The 19099-nt window shown below is 41.4% G+C and overlaps 1 protein-coding gene across 2 annotated transcripts in view; it reads left to right on the top strand.

Moving 5' to 3' along the window:
• The window catches only part of RANBP17 (RAN binding protein 17), a 330708-nt gene that overhangs the window by 300964 nt on the left and 10645 nt on the right, over nucleotides 1-19099 (top strand). For both annotated transcript variants that reach the window (XM_042992442.1, XM_042992448.1), the window contains one exon: nucleotides 148-314. In XM_042992442.1, coding sequence (XP_042848376.1) covers nucleotides 148-314 — 167 coding nt within the window. The remainder of the gene's footprint in view (nucleotides 1-147; nucleotides 315-19099) is intronic.

Genomic DNA, 19099 nt, shown 5'->3' with positions numbered 1-19099 from the left:
GGTAAAATCCCTGCCCTCAAGGAGTTTTACAATTTGATAAAAGTGCTTTGAAACCAGAAAGTGGTTTTTTTAATCGGAGGCATTATAATTAATCAGATGAAAACTCACTTAGTAATGCGAAGGAATTCTCATTTATTGTTCGTACAGATACAGTTGTCTCCTCCAGCTGCTGTACCAGTTTAGACTACATCGTCACCTACCTCTTCAAGCACATAGCAAAGGAGGGCAAGAAGCCACTTCGATGCAGAGAGGCCACCCAGGCCGGTCAGAGACTCTTACATTTTATGCAGCAAAATCCAGATGTCCTACAGCAGGTAACTGGTGGTCGGTCACCTGACTTAAGAAACAGTTTCCCAGAAGCCTAGACCCTGAATATCTCTTAGAACAAATGGTCCTTGCCAAGACCCTTTACCAGTTACTCTCTAGGAGTATTTTCCCGCAAGGTAGGGTAGCACACTAGCTCACCCTCAAGAAATCTCTCTACGTCTTTTACCCCAGCGAAGCTAGAATGCAAAAAAAGGATAGCTCTTTCAGAGGCCTGAGAGCAATAAAAAGCGAAGCCAGAACTAGAAACAGTCAACCTCTGCTTTCTTTCCTGGAGCCTCTAAGTCTTCTAAAGTTTGCCTGTGAGTGCTCTGTATGTCAGGAAACGGCCACTTGCTGGGCTCCTAATCTGTGCCAGGCAACTTGGTGAGAACTTTCGGTTCATCATACTACAGTTGGTATCCTTCTTATTTAAGATAAGAAAAGTTCAGGTAGTTCATATTCCCACGAGCATTTAAGTAAAAGGAATAAAGCCACAAGTTCTTTATTTTCAGATGTGTTTTCTGACTGGCTACTATGAGTAAGGTCCAAGTTTAATACTGTTTTTTGAAAACTCACTTCTGCAAATCACAGTAACAGCATGCATAAAAATAAATGACACATGCCAGAAATACTTCAAAGAGAATGATGCCATTTTTCTATGGAGATACCATCACTCTGATGTTCTCCCATTCTACTGACTTTGGAAATGATGCTGTATACCGCTTCCACTTGTTTCATTTTGCCAAATTATCTTCATAATAGTTTGTGGTTTGCAAATGTAAACACTTTAACAAGGTTACTAGCCTTGTTAAACAAGGCACGTGCCACCAACGGAAAGCGTCACTCTGAGTGAAGAAATGATGAACGTAGAATGGGCTGGCCATGGAAGAGGTTTTCTTCCTGGCTGTCATTTTTTTTTACTAATATGCAAATTAAGTTATATAAACTTACTTTTGGTGATGTCTCAGTAACCTGTTATTTTCCTTGTGGGGAGGTGTGTAATTAAGATTTTGTGTAACTAAACAAAGTGCTGTATGCCTGTAAATATTTGGTTATGATCCTGGAATTGTTACAACATGTTGGTGATATAGTAAAGAGAAGAGGAAGGTAGCACACGTAGTGAGGACTTTCTGTGTACAAGATGCAAGAGCCACTGAGATTCATAAGACATAATTTCTTTCCTTAAAAAGTTTCTGTCACGTGGGACAGAGATGATGGGTTAGTTACTAGGTAACAAATTATATGAATAATCAAATTATATGGATAATTTGATTAATATAGTGGTGACAGGATTGACACACGAGGAGAGGACTTTCAGAGAACTCTTCTCATTTACACCCCCACAACAACCCTGAAATGTAGATATCGTCATCCCCATTTTACAGATGAACAAATTGAGATGCAGAGAGATCAACTGGAGAGTGGAATTGAAACAAGGTTCGTCTGGGTCGAAAGCCTTATCACTTATACCATTGATTCTCAAGGGCCTAGTGGTGGGGATAAGATCTCATGTTCATCAGGAATGCCATTACAAGATATACATTTTTTTAAATTAACTTATTTATTTTTAGAGAGAGAGTGTCCTCGTGCACATGCAACCAAGGGAGGGGCAGAAAGAGAGGGGGAGAGAGAGAATCCTCAGCAGGCTCCACACCATCAGTGCAGAGCCCAGTGTGGGGCTCCAATCACCCACCACGCGATCATGACCGGAGCCGAAACCAGGAGTCAGACACTTAACCAACTGAGCTACACACACACACACACACACACACACACACACACACACACACGAGGTGCCCCTCAAAATATACTTTCTATCAAGAATGTACCTCTCCTACCCCCTTCCCCACCTCCCCAGCTGCAGTAACCTGTGGTACTGTTGGGGGTGTCCTGGCCCTCCAGTGTTTTGCAAGGAGAAGGTTGAGAACCACAGACTGAGAGCATGCCGCCAGTGGAGAAAATAAATACCCATGAATTGGCCAGGAATCAGACCCAGCCCCCCACCCCACCGTGGCAAATGACAAGTCCACCACCAAATCCCTCCTGCCAGCACTGAGCCTGATCACAATATTGTCTCATAAACTTTGGCAGAAACTTTTAAGTTGGCAGAAAATTTTACCAAAATCAATAGGCTGTGATTCCAGACAAATACCATCAGACTGTGCAGAGCAAGTGATGTGGTTGTACAGGACACCATCAAGTTTGTCTTTACTCAGAATTACCATGCATTTGTTGGTTTAAGTAATTTCTGTGTGTTAATAATACTTGGTAATCCTTTATTTTATAGCATATGACTAAGTAGTGATATATCTTTATTAACAGCAGAATACATTCTATTTATTTGGAATGCAGGCTTTCAGATAGCATTTTAAATATTAATGACTGGTCTCTGGTAGTCAGCATAAATATGATTTGCATTAGCACTAGGTTATATCATCTTGAGTGCCTCTGATGTCAACTATTGGGTATAGTAATATCTGACATCACCTCCTTAGGTCACTGACAACTTTGACCTCTATTCTTATGCACAATTTCTGTCGTCTCAAAAGCTCTTTTGAATTGATTTGAAATTTTGACTCTGCCCTTTATGAGGCAGTAAAATTGATAATTATTCAGATGGGAACTGAGCACTGAGTGAAAAATCAATTCTACCCGCTCTCTGCTGCGTATAAAATTACTTCTGAGTCGGCTGGACTGAACGGATGGCCGGAGTAAAAGCAGCAGGCAGGAGTAGTGGGAAGAATTAGCCGGACAGAGCTAATAGCCTGAAGGGATGGACTTGGAAAAGAGGGAGTGGGCCAGTTGGGGGTTATTATGAGCAAGGATGGGTCCCATTGATCATCTGTTTACATCAGCTTTCCAAGACCTTATAAATCAGCCCTGAAGAGCAGCAGAACTCGAGATTTCAGCATCTTACCAGAGGGACTTTGTATTAGATTATTCTCATTTTCACACTCAGATGAAAAGTGAGCCATTGATTATTCATTGGTTGCCCATTAAATGCTGTTTTTATAGATGATTTGCCTATCACTGAAGGTAATGAACAAGGTGGCTGCTTTATAACTCGAGGTTTCAGTTTTCAAGGCATCTGTGTCGGTTAAGTAATGCCTAACCCTATTAAAAGGAATGGGTTACAAATTGCTTAACAGTGCTGAAAAACTAGACCCTAATGACTAATTGTGCTTGGAGTTTAGAGAGGGCTTGTCAGCTCTTTAAACTAAACTGATGCAATGATACTGCAATTATTTACCAGTTTGAACTGTTTTCCCCCCAACCTGGATGTATATTGCTGGAAGCATAACTGCATGATGAGTGTCCATTCCAAATTGTAAAAGTTATCTCCTCAAGCTTCCATAGCAAATGAAGCAGGAACCCACATAAATGGTTTTCCAATATCCTCAGAGACCTTTCGATTTGTGCCTACCAGCCTAGGAAGCACATTGTAAATGCCTTGCACCTGGAAATGTGCTTATCATGATCTGTTATGTGACTGTAGAGCCTCAGTGTCCTTGTTTTTTAATTAAAAAAAAATTTAATGTTTATTTACATTTTCTGAGAGAGACACACAGAGCATGAGTGGGGAAGGGGCAGAGTAAGGGAGACACAGAATCTGAAGCAGGCTCCAGGCTCTGAGCTGTCCGCACTAGAGCTTGAAGCGGGGCTCGAAATCACAAACTGCGAGCTCATGACCAGAGTGGAAGTCAGATGCTTAACCGACTGAGCCATCCAGGTATATTACTATTATATGCTATTATATTACTATAATATCACTAAATGCAGCCTGCCTTGGTTTCTTTATAAAACAACAAGGATATATGAACCAATGACGTTTCTAGTGTATAAGAGGAATACTATTTTCATATGAAGAATTTTTCTATGATTGTTAACTGATTCACAGAAAGTTAGAATTTGAAGATTATTTTAAAAGAGTTCTCATTTTACATATGGAATCTGAGGAATAGGGAAGTTGTTATGCCTCTTGTGAGATGGTACATGGTTCAGGAGCTGATAGTTTTAGTATCTATTATTTGAAAAAAATTTTTTAATGTTTTATTAATTTTTGAGAGAGAGACAAAGACAGACCTTGAGTGGGGGAGGGGCAGAGAGAGAGAGAGAGAGAGGTAGACACAGAATCAGAAGCAGGCTGCAGGCTCTGCACGTCAGCACAGAACCCAACACAGGGGTCAAACCCACGAATCGTGAGATCATGACCTGAGCCGAAGTTGGACATTTAACTGACTGAGCCACCCAGGCGCCCCAAAAAACTTTAATTTTTTATCTTAGAGTGAGAGAGAGTGAGAGAGGAGCAGAGAGAGAGGGAGAGAGAGAATCTTAGGCAGGCTCCACACTGAGAGCAGAGCCCCGATGCAGGGCTCGATCTCACCATCATGAGATCATGACTTGAGCTGAAATAAAAAGCCTGACACTTAACTGAGTCACCCAGGCACCCTCTCAATGTTTTTAAAAATATTCTCCAAATAAGCTATTGTCCATAATCTGTAAACAAATCTAAATTTGCTAGCATTAAATTTAGTCCACTTGAGGATCCACTGTAATTAAGTGAATCTATTTCAAATAAGATTACTGTCCTACCAGCATTCCTTGGACTTAACAACTGAGGGAACCCCAGTTCACATTATTAAGGAAAAAACTCCCCATGTATTTTTATGCCATTAACACAATAAACTACGGGCACCTGGGTGGTTCAGTTGGTTGAACGTCCAACACTTGATTTTGGCCCAGGTCATGATCCCAGGTTGGAGGGATTGAGCCCCACCCACGTTGGGCTCTGCTCTAAGCATGGAGCCTGCATGGGATTCTTTCTCTCTCCTTCTGCCTCTCCCCAGTGTGCATATACGCACTCTCTCTCTTTCAAATAAAAAAATAAAAATAAAAAAGAAAGAAAATTTTAAGGACAAGTCAATAGTAACAGTGATTAGGCACAGATCTGCTACAATATTTGGAAGATTAAATTTGTGTGTGAAATGTTTTTAGTGTTATCTCTGGGTGTGTTAAGTGTTTGCATACGTAAGCCGAAGATCAGCACTCGTTCAGTTATATCACAGAGTGAAAGATTTGCCCAGATCACCAAATGCAGGAGCGTGTGTTGTAGAATTAGAGGGCAGTTCAGAAATGTGACTGATTCTTTTTCAAATTATAAGACTAGGACACTGATGATGAGTGCTTCTCTACATCAGAATTTCAGTTAAAACTAATTGTTCTAGAAAGAGTAGCACCTTCCACAGAAGTAGAACAAGAACTATGTGGCTATGTGGTTGTCAGCATCGCTGATTAGATCATTCAGCTAACTCATTAACAGGGTATTTTTAACAATTATATTCTGTAAAATCTAAATACATTGAAAGGAACAATTAGAACATTTAGATTTGAATTTATTTCACCCTTATCTATGTAACTATTTGGCACAAGTCAGCTATAATAAAAACCCAAAAAGAGTTCTAATTATGATTTTATCTCTCTTCTTCTCCTGCACACACCCCCCCTCCCCTCCGCACACACACACACCCCGACCGCAACCTGGCATTTAACTACAAATTGTGAAGAGCTGTCAGGAGCTATAAGAATCATACTTCAGTAGGGATGTACGCTGAAAGAACATTCACCCTTTTCCTCAATCAGTCAGTCAATCAATGAAAATTGCTTTTGTATAGTGCTCTTCATGACATGCATCCCAAAGTGAATTACAGCAAAAGGGAAATCATCTGCTCTTTTTTCATTTTTGTGTTTAGATTGAAATGCTACTCTGCTCAACATTTTGACATACTGTACAAGACATCTTTCATACTTAAGGTTCCATTCCCTAAGACTAAGGAGGAGAAAGTGTAGCCACATATTTAACTCATGAGATTTTGGCCTGTGGAACCTGAGCAACACCCTCACAGTGGGAAACGCCTAAGTAGATGAAGTACGTTCATGTCTCTCAGCCTCTTAAAAAACAATTAGCCCGGTTTTCTAATGTTATCAGAGACATTTCTGGTGAACCCTAAATAGAAAGGGTGCCCTCCACATGACCCATTAACTCAGTCTGGTTGATTTGCAACTTTATTATCAAAAATATGGCAGTAGATTGAAACTAAAACCCCATGCTGAAGGGACATTCACCACTGGACCAGAGGACAACGTGGCTATAAAGCACTTAAAGGAAGCCAGACATAGGTCAGACACCAAAAGTATAAAACAGGAACTCACATTTCAGGACAGAATTGTTTTTTGCACATGCTGCCACGATCTTGGTCTTCTTCACAGCGTTCTGTGCATGGCCTGTGTATTTATTTTTAGGAAAAAATACTACTGGCAAAATATAAGTGCTTACCGTGTGCAGGAAATAGCTCAAGCTGCTTACATACACACGTAATCTGATTTAATCATCACGTTTCTCTGTGAAGTGCTAGTATTACGATCACCACTTTGTAAATATAGAAACTGAGGCACAAAAAGATTAGGTACTTTTCCCAAGGTGACACATAGTAAGTGGAAAAGCTAAAACTTGGGGCTATTGAACTCCAGAGTTGACATGCTAAACCGCAAAGCTATAGTTTATTGGCAGCGACTAATCAGAGGTAGCACATATTTTTTCAGCACTTACACTCCGGCAAGTTGAGCCTCCAGTAAGTCCCACCGGGGCCATCCCTAAGGTAGAGTGATTTAGAGCAGTCATCCTATACCCCAACTTTGTGCTGCAGCCGGGATGAAACAGATGGGCAGTGACCCAAAGAGGCAGTGGGCAAGGGAGAGGGAGGTGGCTTTGCCAGCTGGTACAGAAGAGCCTTGTGCTTCCCAGCATCACGGCAGAGTGAACAGACCTTCCTCTAACTTACTCTATACCTGTACCCTATCGTTAATTCTATAGCCAGATCCCAAGAGTATAAAATGGAGTAGGACAGGTATCCTTGAGAAGGTCAGAGTCTAACAGTACAACTGTCTCATGATGTTCCTCTGTGTCTTTTCTCTAATGTCTTGGAGGTAGCTCTTGAGGTTTATTCTAACCTGATTTTTCTAGGACAGACTCAATATGGCAGCTGTGAAATGAAGGTGGGGAAGCAACAAGTGCTTTATATCCGTCCCCCATACCCGATGCATCTCTAGGCTTCATCCTGACTCTCACTACTGACTCATCAGCATAGAGTGCCAGTTTTCATCCCTTTCTGGTTACAAACAGCTTCTCTTTTCCAAAGGAAGCTTCTACTACTATGACTGGGTACCGTTAGCTCTATTGAAGGCTGTTCTTAAGGGCTGCTTACATTGGTGAGTCTCAAACCAATACCTTTGAGCATCCCTCTCCCTATCGTTTCCATTCTACAGAGTTTCACAAACTAAGGTCCTACAGAGCCACACAGAGAACTTGAATGAGGTAGACAGGAAAGAAACCAAAGTTGTGTACACATCCCTGTCTAACGGGGACAGCCTCCACATAGTCCCAGCTTATTCTTGCCCTGTAAGAAAGTAGGACCCAGTGTTGCCAGCTATATAGAGATTACCCACCCCCACCCAAAGAGAACCAGAAATCCAGGGTTTTTTTCATGTTGGCCACTGATTGAAAATTTTTAAAAAAACAAGAAAATAAAAACACTCTGCAGGCCAGCAGTGGATGTCTGGTTACCGGTTTTCCACCAATGTATTATGTAATCCTAGAGAATTTCAGAACAGAGATCATGCAAAGCATGATTCCCGGTCTTTCTCATGGTCATCCCATGTGGCACTGCTGATGTTTTGATAATTTTTGGAGCACACTTTTTTGAGTAGTTGTTTAAAAAGGATGCTGTTATTTTGCTCATATATTTGATTCTGTACGTAAGTCTCTACTCAGACTTAAAGAGGGCATTTATTTACTTTTAGGTTGTGTCTTTGCATACAGAACGGATGCAATAAACAGCCAATGAAACTCAGTTAACATCTCCCAAACATTTTTTTTATTTTCATAATAACCATATTTGTCTGAGGCAAAAATTAAAGTTCAGTTTGGTCAAGTATATGCGTGTGTGTGTGTGTGTGTGTGTGTGCACGCGCATGCACGCACGCTTGTGTGTACACACGCAGTCTAATTACTAAGGATCAAATAGAAATATCTGAGAGGACCAGGACTGGACAAAAGTGTCTAGATAACAGCCATATAATAAAAGTCCACAAGGAAAAAAATAAAATAAAATAAAATAAAAGCCCACAAGGGAGTAAAACTCTTAAGAGTGATGAATTTGTGACCACAACTCCTAAAGATCAGTTTAGAAAATTAAAGTACAGGGGTGCCTGGGTGGCTCAGTCGGTTGAGCATCCGACTTTGGCTCAGGTCATGATCTCACAGCTCATGAGTTCGAGCCCCGTGTCGGGCTCTGTGCTGACAGCTCAGAGCCTGGAGCTGGCTTCTCATTCTATGTCTCCCTCTCTCTCTGCCCCTCCCCCATTCATGCTGTGTCTCTCTCTGTCTCAGAAATAAACAAAAAAACATTAAAAAAAAGAAATTTAAAGTACATAATTTTAAAAATAGAAAAACATTAGTTTTTTTAAATGGCATCTGTGATATAAAATTATGTATCCATCTTTAGAAGGATGATTCTAGTCCACATTTTTTGCCATATACCCTATCTTTGCCATTTTGGTATAATTTTTGTTATGGAAATATTTGTCAAATGACAATTTCAACTATAACCCCGCAAATAGTATTTTAAGACCGAAAAATCAGTTCATATAAAAACCTATTCTTGATTTATGAATCATCAAATTATGTTCAGAACTGTCATACCTGTCTTTAACAGAGTACCTTTTCTTCCCCAGAGATCACATCCAGCTTGATGCATGTCTCAGCATCTAGCAGAGCCTGACCCTTGTGACAGTCAATGAACGTCTGCAAAACCAACCCCCAAAAGTTAATTTTCAGAATTAAAATCTGCAGGCAGTGACTTTATGTTTCAAATCCAGCATAGTCATAGGTCACTACATAATCAAACAAAATGGTAGGGCTGAGATAAGAGTATACCATTATATACTGTATAATAATCCTGCTGGAATGCCACAAGAAAATTTCATTCTACACATGGGTGAAGAAAGGAATAAGCATTTCACATATTGTTCCGAACAGCTAACGGAACAGAGAAGGGTTGGGTTTGCTTTTTTTTTTTTTCACTAGGACATGTGTTTTTTTTACCTCTAAGCACAGTTTAAAGATGTAATCCATTGATAGCATAACTTGCCTTATTAATTGAAAGGGATGGAATCCACCAGATGTAGCCCAAACCAGCAGAGAGTTGGGTGACTAAGCAACAGCAAAGACACCATATTGAGTGAGCCAGAATTCAGTCTCCAAGTCATTTATTTCAACCAGTGACAATACATTTAAACTCCTGTGCCTCAGCAGTGATTGATGGTTTAATATCATATATAATTTTTTTAATGAAGGAAAAACCATTTAAATATGTTACCATTTGCACTGGTATTCTCCTATGTACATAACTGCATTTAATCATTATGGGGATTGTTTTTATACTTGTGTAATTTGTATCCAAGAAATAACTGTCAAAGCCATCTCACGCTGTTGCTGGAAATGGTACAGTGTGCTTCATACTTGAATAGATTCATTCTTCCCTGCACATAATTAAGAGTGTTGGAGCTTTTTCCCTGCCACCACATAGGAATTCCATGTTTACATTTCTGAGAATGAAAAATTAGCCACAATGTGCTTTTTCAAGTTCCCATTTTCTGGCGCTATGATATTTAAGTACCTTAGTTCTGTACCAGTGTATGATTTGAAGAGTTTGATTTTAAGACTTTTAATATTAAAATACATAATAAAATTTTATTATCTAATTACAAGAGGGTTTAGCCTCTTATTAAAGTTGCTAAATCAGGCCTAGATTAGCATCATAATAACACAGTTTGACATGGAATACTCAAAAGTCAAGTTCGAAGGAAGGGACGGGGGTTTTTTGTTGTTGTTTTAGGGGGTTTTCTCCTGCACCCATCCCTTGCACAATATAACAAGGATGAAATGCATGTATGGAAACAAACAAGGAGCAATTTGGGATGCTGGAGAAGGAGTGGAGGTGTCAGCCTAGGACGGTACCCTTAGGCAAGGCAGCTGGTATATGTAGCCTTTTGTTTATCTGCTACTGGTTTATGTAGCCTTTAGGCCGGCACCAGAAACAATCACTCCTACAGGGTCAGCTGCTGGTCAGAAGCAAAGTAAGAAAAGATTTTGCGTTCAAACGCGCAGCCATAATTTCTGTACAGCTGGCACCTGCTACTGGTGCACAGCATGAAGGTGAAAGGTCAAAGAGGCAGTTGTTCAAAACTCAAGAATGGCTTAAAGGGACTTGTAGATTAATCTGCTTTATTAACTTCTGTATATTAGATAACTATTGCTGTGAATGACAGTACATCTTTTTTAATAAGTCGCATCTCTTTCTCTTTTAAATTAGCTTTTGAGTAATGAATATTAAATAGAAAGCATTTCAGGGGTAATTAAATGAAAACAGAATGATGTCATTTTACAATTATATTTGTATGTTTATAGAATAGGGAAAGTATAATGTTTTCCAAAGAGCTAAAAAAAAAGAAAAAGAAAAAGAGCCAGCTCTTCATAAAGAAGAACTTGAAATAAATAAGTCACATGCCCATTAGCCTTTGTGTTTAAACTAAAATATATGATGTGGTTTGTGACTTAGCATGAAGTCACTGGGTGCTGGTGGCTTGATTTGGCATTCCCAGGGGCTCCAAGTATTTTCTTTATGAATTAAAGTGACTGCAATCTGTCACCGTTCTTTTATCTACAGTTTAGCACAGTCAGTTTTGCTATTAGTCTGCAGCAAACGTTCTCAGAATAGCAAAGGAGTTGTACAAAATGAGCAACGGCCATACCTTTTCCTTCACACTCATGTAAAACAGATAGAAAACATTTTATATGGGGAAAAAATGCAGTTTTACACAGATTGAGCCCAATAATAATCAGTCATGCTTTATAACAGTCTCTCACCCAATATGGTAAATGGCAAGCAAGATGGTTTTTTAGCCTCTCCGTTAATGATGATCGGCATAATTGGCTATCGTGGTAAATTAAGAATAAAAGTCCACTAAATGTGTCCTTTTTTAAAGCCTCTGCAAGGAATATTACTAATGTACAGATTAAATACTGACACCACCTCTGGGGAAGTGTCTCACAATGTGTGTTCTAAAGAGATGATTTTGTCTGCTCTCAGAAGTTCTGTAGATGAAACCTCCCTTTTTATGTGAACACAGCCCAAGTAGCAGCATTTACCCATATTTCACACACACGAGTCATTTAGGAATAGCACTCCCAAGTCATAACACAAGTCAGTCTTTATACACTAAGCCATGTTTCTGTGACATGTGAAATGACACTGAGACAATCTTCCTGTGTCACACCCAAGCCAGCCCGGGGCTCACCAGAAGGATCCTAAACTTGTATGATATCACAAAGAAGCTGATGATCTTGACCAGAAAAGATTTGAGTTGGAAGTGGTTCCTTACCATACCACTCCAAAGTGAAAGAATTTCCACACCTCCTTCTTAAAGATCTAGATTTTTTCCCCCATCCTAAAATAGAAGGCTTATTTCCTGCAGAGTCACTAAGACCTAAGAGGTCACTAGGGAAGAGCGACCTCAGACTCAGATGATGATGATGATGAATGACTATGATGAAAAAGAAGTAGAAATAATTATCATATGCTGGGCTCTGTGCTAAGTACTTAAATATATATAAATATACTTATATATTTATATAATTTGTATTTATATTTATAAAGTTTCACTACTTCGTGAGGTAGATACTCTTTTCTACATTTTATAATCAAAGTATTTTAATTGCAGCTTTAAGAAGTCAGGTAGCTTACTTGGTATCATACAGCTAATAAGTACCAGAACCTTGTGCTCTTAACAACATTACTTTTAAATGACCTAGAGACAGGATTGGTGGAGCTGGAGGGTGCAAAGGCAGGCTGGGGTGGGGTGGGGGGGGGGCACAACATTCATTCAGTTATAAATCCCTAAGCAAAGGGCCCTTCCTTTGAAAATTGATGAGATAAGAAGCAAGCACTTGACCCAGGTTGGCTCAGTGAGTCCTCTTCCCCAGACTTAGAAACTCCCGTGGATTTAGAGGATGTTGGTCAGCCTCTGGTCTTCACTTGACGTGAAGACTTGAAAAACCAAGAGCCATTCTCTGCTATGTGCTCAGAGAAGTAGCCAGTTCACAGCAAGAGAAAAAAGCAGCAACATGCTGGGAGGATCTCGAAGGAGATCAGCAGCCCCAGAGAGAGGCTAAGAAAGATCGCACCAGCCTTCCCGGCTGTGGTTCCCAGCTGTTGAGAGGCCTGCCCGCAGTGTCTAGTCTGGGGGTCCTCAGGCCACCCCTTTTAGGTCTGAGTTTTGTCTATAGTAGTTGCTGTCCTCACAGCCAAAAGATTCTTGACTCACGGAAGTGTGAGGACAAAGTGAACCAATGAGTATAGACTCACCTAACAGAGAAGGTATTCAATAAATAGGGAAAATTTGAAAAACAATATACAGGTACCAGTTAACTTTTTTATCTCCCTAAGGAGAACATACACCTGCTGTTCATGTATACAAATGTGAAAAACATCCTTTCCAGGAAATCCCAAGGCCGTGACTTCAGCCAGATTACCTGGGTCTTTCTGGTCCCACACTCGTGTTCTGCCTGTCTTAGAGTTTGTGTGACACACATGCTCAAGATCACAAACCCTCACTGGACTGGGTGGGGGCACGGTGTGAATGTGGATATGATTCTTGGCCCCAAACAGACTTTTCCTCACTTACTCTTCCTGTGTACTCCAGGCATCGTCTTGCAACAGCAGGAATGAAAAGAAACTCCGGGACCCTTTCCATTTATATGTCTTCACACCTAAAGCCTCTTCTGAATCTCACAGCAACTCTAGGGGGAGGGGAGGGTCAATATGGTTTATTTTCTTAACTTGGGAAAACGAGTACATCAACAAGTGAAATCCACAGTGCCCATATGGGACAAGAATGCAGAGGTTCAGAGAGGCGAAATAATTTGCCCAACATCACCCAGCCAGTAAATAGCAATACCTAGAATGTAATAACTAAGGCTTTGTTGTCTCTGGATCTGACAGTTTTTATGTTATCAGGGCCTCCCAGGGCCTTCACCTACTCTTCTTTCCTGGCATTTTTCCCACCTGTATTTCCCCAAGTGGCATTGTGAATGGTATGAGAAGCTCTTTGAGTTTCTTGAAGGAATGGCACTGTATAAAGTGAGGGTCAGCTTGATGATGGTGTGATTTATTCATTTTACAGTTATTACTGGTTTTTCACCTACTTGAACGGTTAATAATGTGTGTGCTAGAGATGTGAACTGAACTTTTTGTATTCGTTTTCTGTCTTAACTGTTGGAAAGTTTTTAACTAGCAGCAACCACTTGGTGAGGCTATGAGCTCATGTAGTATGTTAAAGAAAGCTTCTTATTTGATTACGATCTGATTCCTGCTGGCAGAACAAGATAAAAGTTCCCTAATCCTCTGACCTGTCATGAGTTACTGCTGCTTTGTCTGCTTTGCAACCAAAAAGAACTTTTGCATGTTAATTCTTTATCCCTTGTCATGCTTAGGAAGATACAGACTGAGTGCTTTCAGACTTGATGAAATTCTGTCCTCCTTCAGAGCTGTCTAATTGCACATTCTGTATTCGTTGAGGATTTTCTGCTTTACGGCAATCAGAGCAGACAGACTGTGCAGTCAGCGTACCTGGCTTTGAATACCAGTGATGCTACTTGGCAAAGTTACCTTACCTCTTCAGAGATACCAACAACTCAGCCAGGGCAATTCTGCACCTTGCTGGAGCTGGCCCCCAGGATCAGGTAGTTGAACTAGTCCCTCCTGTGGTCTCATGCCCAGACTCCCCAAGACTGTAGCCAAGATTCCTTGCCTCAGCTCTTTCCCATTCTGTCACTCCTCAGTCTACCCCATAACTTGGAACATCATTACTGTGCAAAAGAGGAACATTCAGTGCATACTTAGTTGAGGTCATGTGAATAAGGCATGTAAAGTAAACTGCTAAGAAGGAGTGATGGGAAGTGCAAGGCCTGGAGGGAACTCTCTTAGGCCCCAGAGAGAACCACCAGAAAGAAAATCCTACGCAAGAGCTGTGTTAATGCCCATCCTTAATGTGGCATCTAGTTTTAGATAGGACAAAGAAGTTCCACTCGGGAAACTAAAAGCGTCGATCAGAGTTAAGTGCATGATGACCCTTTCTCAGAGACCCTTGAAGATTGGAAGGAAACAACTTGATGGGTGGGCAATAAGAGATTGATAAATACTTAGGCTCCATGAGTTTCTTAAGGCCACAAGGACCACATTTCAATTCTGTGCCACCGTGCTGTGCCTGGCACATAGTAGGAGCTCAGTAATTCTTTGAGCATTCATCGAATAAGCATGAGAAATGAAGAGGGAGAGAAGAAGGAAGGAGAAGCCCCTAGCAGGGCACCTGACACATAGTAGGCACTTAACGCACGTGTCGCCTGTGTGCGCCCAGCACGTAATGAGAGCTGCTAGTAGAATATTAGTGACTTGAAACGTGTGCAGACGAGAGAAAGCTAGTAGACATCAAGCGGGGCTCATGGCCCTCCAGAGGCCTGGCCTGTTTTGGAGTTTGCCCTTTAAGGAAGAAGTTCTGCCCTCAGCAAATGTTGGGTTCTTATCCCTCAGAAGGAGCAAACCCTCCCTCCCCAACCCCGTCTCTTTCCCGAGCCCCCTGTGTTACAGAAGGGCTGGAAACAAATTGACAGAAACCTGGAGGAAAGAACTCAAGTGATTTAGGAGAATGGAAGGGCTGGCTTATGGGGCCAGATTAAAGAAGCTAAGTATGTATAGCCTGCCTAAGTGACAACTAAATGGGGCATTTGATAAGTCTATAAATACTTGGAAGATGTAAATGCCAAGGAGGAAAGGGAATTACTTAGCATGGCACAATGGAGTATTGGCATAATGGGATATTATTAAGAAAGGGAAAATGAAGGTTGAACATCAATAAAAAGCTTCCTGACAAAGAGAACCGTTCCTGACAAGGGACACTATTAAGTTATGTGCTGTGGGCCAAGGGAAGTAATGGCAACCCTGCCATTTCTCAGGGTACTGGCAACAGAGCCAGCAAAGAAGGAGCCAGGCTCTGTCCTGACTGAGGTGCAGAACCCAAGCAGGTAACCTTCCGTGTCTGTGCTCTCCCAATCCCAGGACAGGAACAGAGATGCATTTTATTGGGGGAAGTCGGATGGCCCCGGCCTCCTATGGGTTCAGACCGTCCGGAGAACAGCTACACCAGCTTTGCCCTTCTCCTGTGTCACTGCAAGATTCATTCAACTTCAATGGCACCCCATTTCCTGCAAGATAAGACCCATGTGCTCTAGCACACATTACTAGGCCCTTCACAAGATCTGGCCCCGGCTACCTGATCATCCTCCTCTGCCACCACCAGCCCCCTCACACCCTCTCCAGTCTCACAGAACTGCTCGCCATCCCCCCAAATACTTCTCCAGACATTTGTACCTGCTCGCCCTTCTGCCAACCTGACTGCCTGTCAGACTTTGCTTATTCTCTACGACAGCTCCCTCCGCACGTCACCTGTGCAGCCTTCCTTGCCTGTCCCCCACCCCGAGGCAGAGTAAGTCAGCCTCCTCTGGTCTCTTAGAGCCTCCCGTGCAAGCTTCTGTGGCACTTGCTGTGCTGTGTTGTCATGCTGTGTGTCTCGTTCCCTACTTGATTGTGAGCTCTTCGAGGGCTGGGACTGTGCCTTGTTCATCTGTATGTCCGCAGGGTGTGACACAGAGCCTGGCACAAAGTAGGTGGTTGGTAAATGTCTGAATAAATTAAGGAACGAGGTGCTATTCCTATCATTCTTTAGGCTTCCTATGTAATTATTAGGACAAAAGAGCTTCCAAATCTCAGTAACATCTTTGAATCATCCCCTTGGCCTCCCGGCCAGCACTCTATGCCATTTAGATGACTATAAATAAAAACCCTCAAATCTGAAAGGCAGCATGCTGTCCTCTGTGGTTTCAACATAAACTCTAGACTAATCTTTAATGGAAAATGCTTCTGAGGGCCCTGTGAATGTGCCACAAAAATACTTTTTTTTCTCTCCACACAAAGTCATTTGAACATAATAAGTAAAATAATCCTCCACTGTTGGTTATGAAGATTTTTAGGTCCATCTAACTAAATCCCTTCAGGAAATCAGGGAGAATGTAGTGACAGATGAGAGGCAGTGAAACATGGAAACTCCTACTGTAAGGATAATATATTTATTATGAAATACAATATTCATTGCACTCTGCTTTGATGACTGCATGAGATGCCCTCGTGCCATTAGGCCTTATGTTGCTCTGTTTTGAAATACAAGATTCATTGGGAAATGTTGGGATGACCGTTCATGCTATTTCCCACTCTCTTCCCTGATTTTGAATGGCCTCAGTTAGAGTTTACTTTATCACCAAATACTTAATATAAACGTGTGTTTGTGCTTTTCTCTGTCGTGCATGTTTATGTACTCTGCTTGGGGTTCATTCCACTGCTCCTTACTTCCCGAGTTCATTGCCGGGCTGTTGGGCTGTGGGACAGCGGCGGCCCCTCCACTGCATTTAGCACTACAGGGACAGTCTAGCCCCCAGGCCCTTCGCATTTGAGGCCACGCTCTTAAAGCTCTCACTTTATCTACAGCTTCAGTGGCAGGTTGTGTTTCTTGGAAAGCTGTCATTGCCTAGGAAGAAAATGGGATATGCAGTCCAGGGTTCTGACCACTTCTGTCTCTCTCTGCTACCAGCCTTGCTGGGGCCCTTACCATTTCTCCTGACCCATCGTTGCCACGCCTCAATCTCCCATTGGTCATTGTTCTAGATCCCAGAGCTCAGCGTTCTTCGGAAATCCTTTGAAGGCTACCCTTTAGGTACTGGCCCAAACTCACTTCTGCATTTAGCGTGACAGCAAAGGCCTTTTAGAGCCTGGATTCGGCCCAGACTTCAGCTCCCTGCCCTTGGCTCTGATCCTTTCCATTCAAAAAAGGTTTCTCAGAAGCTTCCCTTGCAGGGGCTGACTATCCCCTCAAAACATCCCAAGCCCTGTGTGCTTTGCCTTTTCTCCTTCTATGTCCTCTAATACATTCTTCCTCTCTGGTGATGCTTATATGCATCTTTTTTTTTTTAGTGATGTGGGGGGAGGGGGTTTTAATTTATTTTTTAATGTTTATTCATTTTTGAGAGAGACAGACAGAGTGAGCAGGGGAGGGGCAGAGAGAGAGAGGGAGACACAGAATCCGAAGCAGGCTCCAGGCTCTGAGCTGTCAGCACCGAGCCCAACAAGGGGCTCGAACTCACAAATCGTGAGATCGTGACCTGAGCCGAAGTCGGACACTTAACCAACTGAGCCACCCAGGCACCGCATCTTTTAAAAATTCAAAATTCATTTTAAAATACGCATCTTTTAAAATTCAAGTTAAATATCACCCATCCTGTGAAGATTGACTGGTCTTTTGGGGCAGAACAGCACGTGTGCCTTTGGGAGTCTCTTTTGAGCTTGTACATGTTTGCTAATTTAGGGGCCACCAGAAGCCAGTATAGGCTATTAGAGGTTCAAGAATCTGGCTGTGTGGCAGTCACTCGGGAATAAAAATAAGAAGAAAATGGCTTCGGAGTTGAAGGCTATTCCTCTATGTACAGATTTTCCCAACATTCCCACCCAGAGAAACACAGATGATGTTTTTGACAAGTGATGCTTAATTTTTACATCAGATGGAGAAGTGTTTTGTCTGATGCTGGCAAGAGAAGAGTGAGAGTTTCCCAAATAATGCTGAGTGGCAAACCCTACAGCCTTCCAGTGCCCCAGGTTTTCTGGTTTTATTTTAATGCAGCAAGCAGCTTTATGAGATCTGCAGCCACTTGAAATATGATTTACTACTCGTAAAAAGTTTCAAATGGATAATGAAGATTCAAGAATGAGACTCACAGTGTAGTGTAGTCAATTTTGTTGCTCTTGCTCTCCAGTACGTCTCTGCCATTGAAATGAATTATTTATTATAATTTATTTCAACCATGGAAAATAAAACTGTTTTCATTGTGATGTGCGCTGTAACGTTCGGAGTAGACACATTACATGCAGTACTCTCAATTAATTAATCCTGAAGTTTCGTTCCAACTTTATCTTCTTTCTTATAAGCCAGGAGACTGGCAGGTAATTCTTTCCCGAATAAACTATGATTAAAATGAATGTTTGGAGAACTAGGGGTAATGTTGGTAATGGAGAAAATTGAAACCACAGCAAAACCAGGTTGTGTATTTCCTTAGATTTTACAATGGATGGAAGAGTTTTTCTAATATTCTAGGCCATTTATCACTTGGAGAAAAAAGCGTCTTGTAACTTTCTGTTAAGGAGGGGGTAGAGGCAGAAAGTGCTGTTAGTTTAGATGTGGAAATATGCGCTGCTAATCTGTGACCAAAACCAGCTGAATTAATCAGTCCAGTGGTTCGTTTATTGGTAAAAAGATTTTTTTGCTTTTTTTTTTTTTTTAACTTTGAGCAAAGCTAGCATTGTGAAAAGGCCAAATCGGCAAGACTCCCAAATGAGTTTCCAGAGGAGACTGGGTCACCCGTAATTGATTACAATCTTGTTTCTTTAAAAAAGAGGCTCACTGCATCTTGCATTTTGCTTGATTTTTTTTTTTTCATTTAACGTGTTGAATACTTGCTACTATTATGAGGCTGTAAAGACACAATAAGAACTTAGGAAAGTGTTTAATATGTACAGAT

The sequence above is a fragment of the Panthera tigris genome, chromosome A1 (assembly GCF_018350195.1).
Source record: "Panthera tigris isolate Pti1 chromosome A1, P.tigris_Pti1_mat1.1, whole genome shotgun sequence".
Lineage (NCBI taxonomy): Eukaryota > Metazoa > Chordata > Mammalia > Carnivora > Felidae > Panthera > Panthera tigris.
The sequence above is the reverse complement of the archived record's forward strand: the minus strand, read 5'-3'. Positions and strand labels throughout refer to the sequence as shown.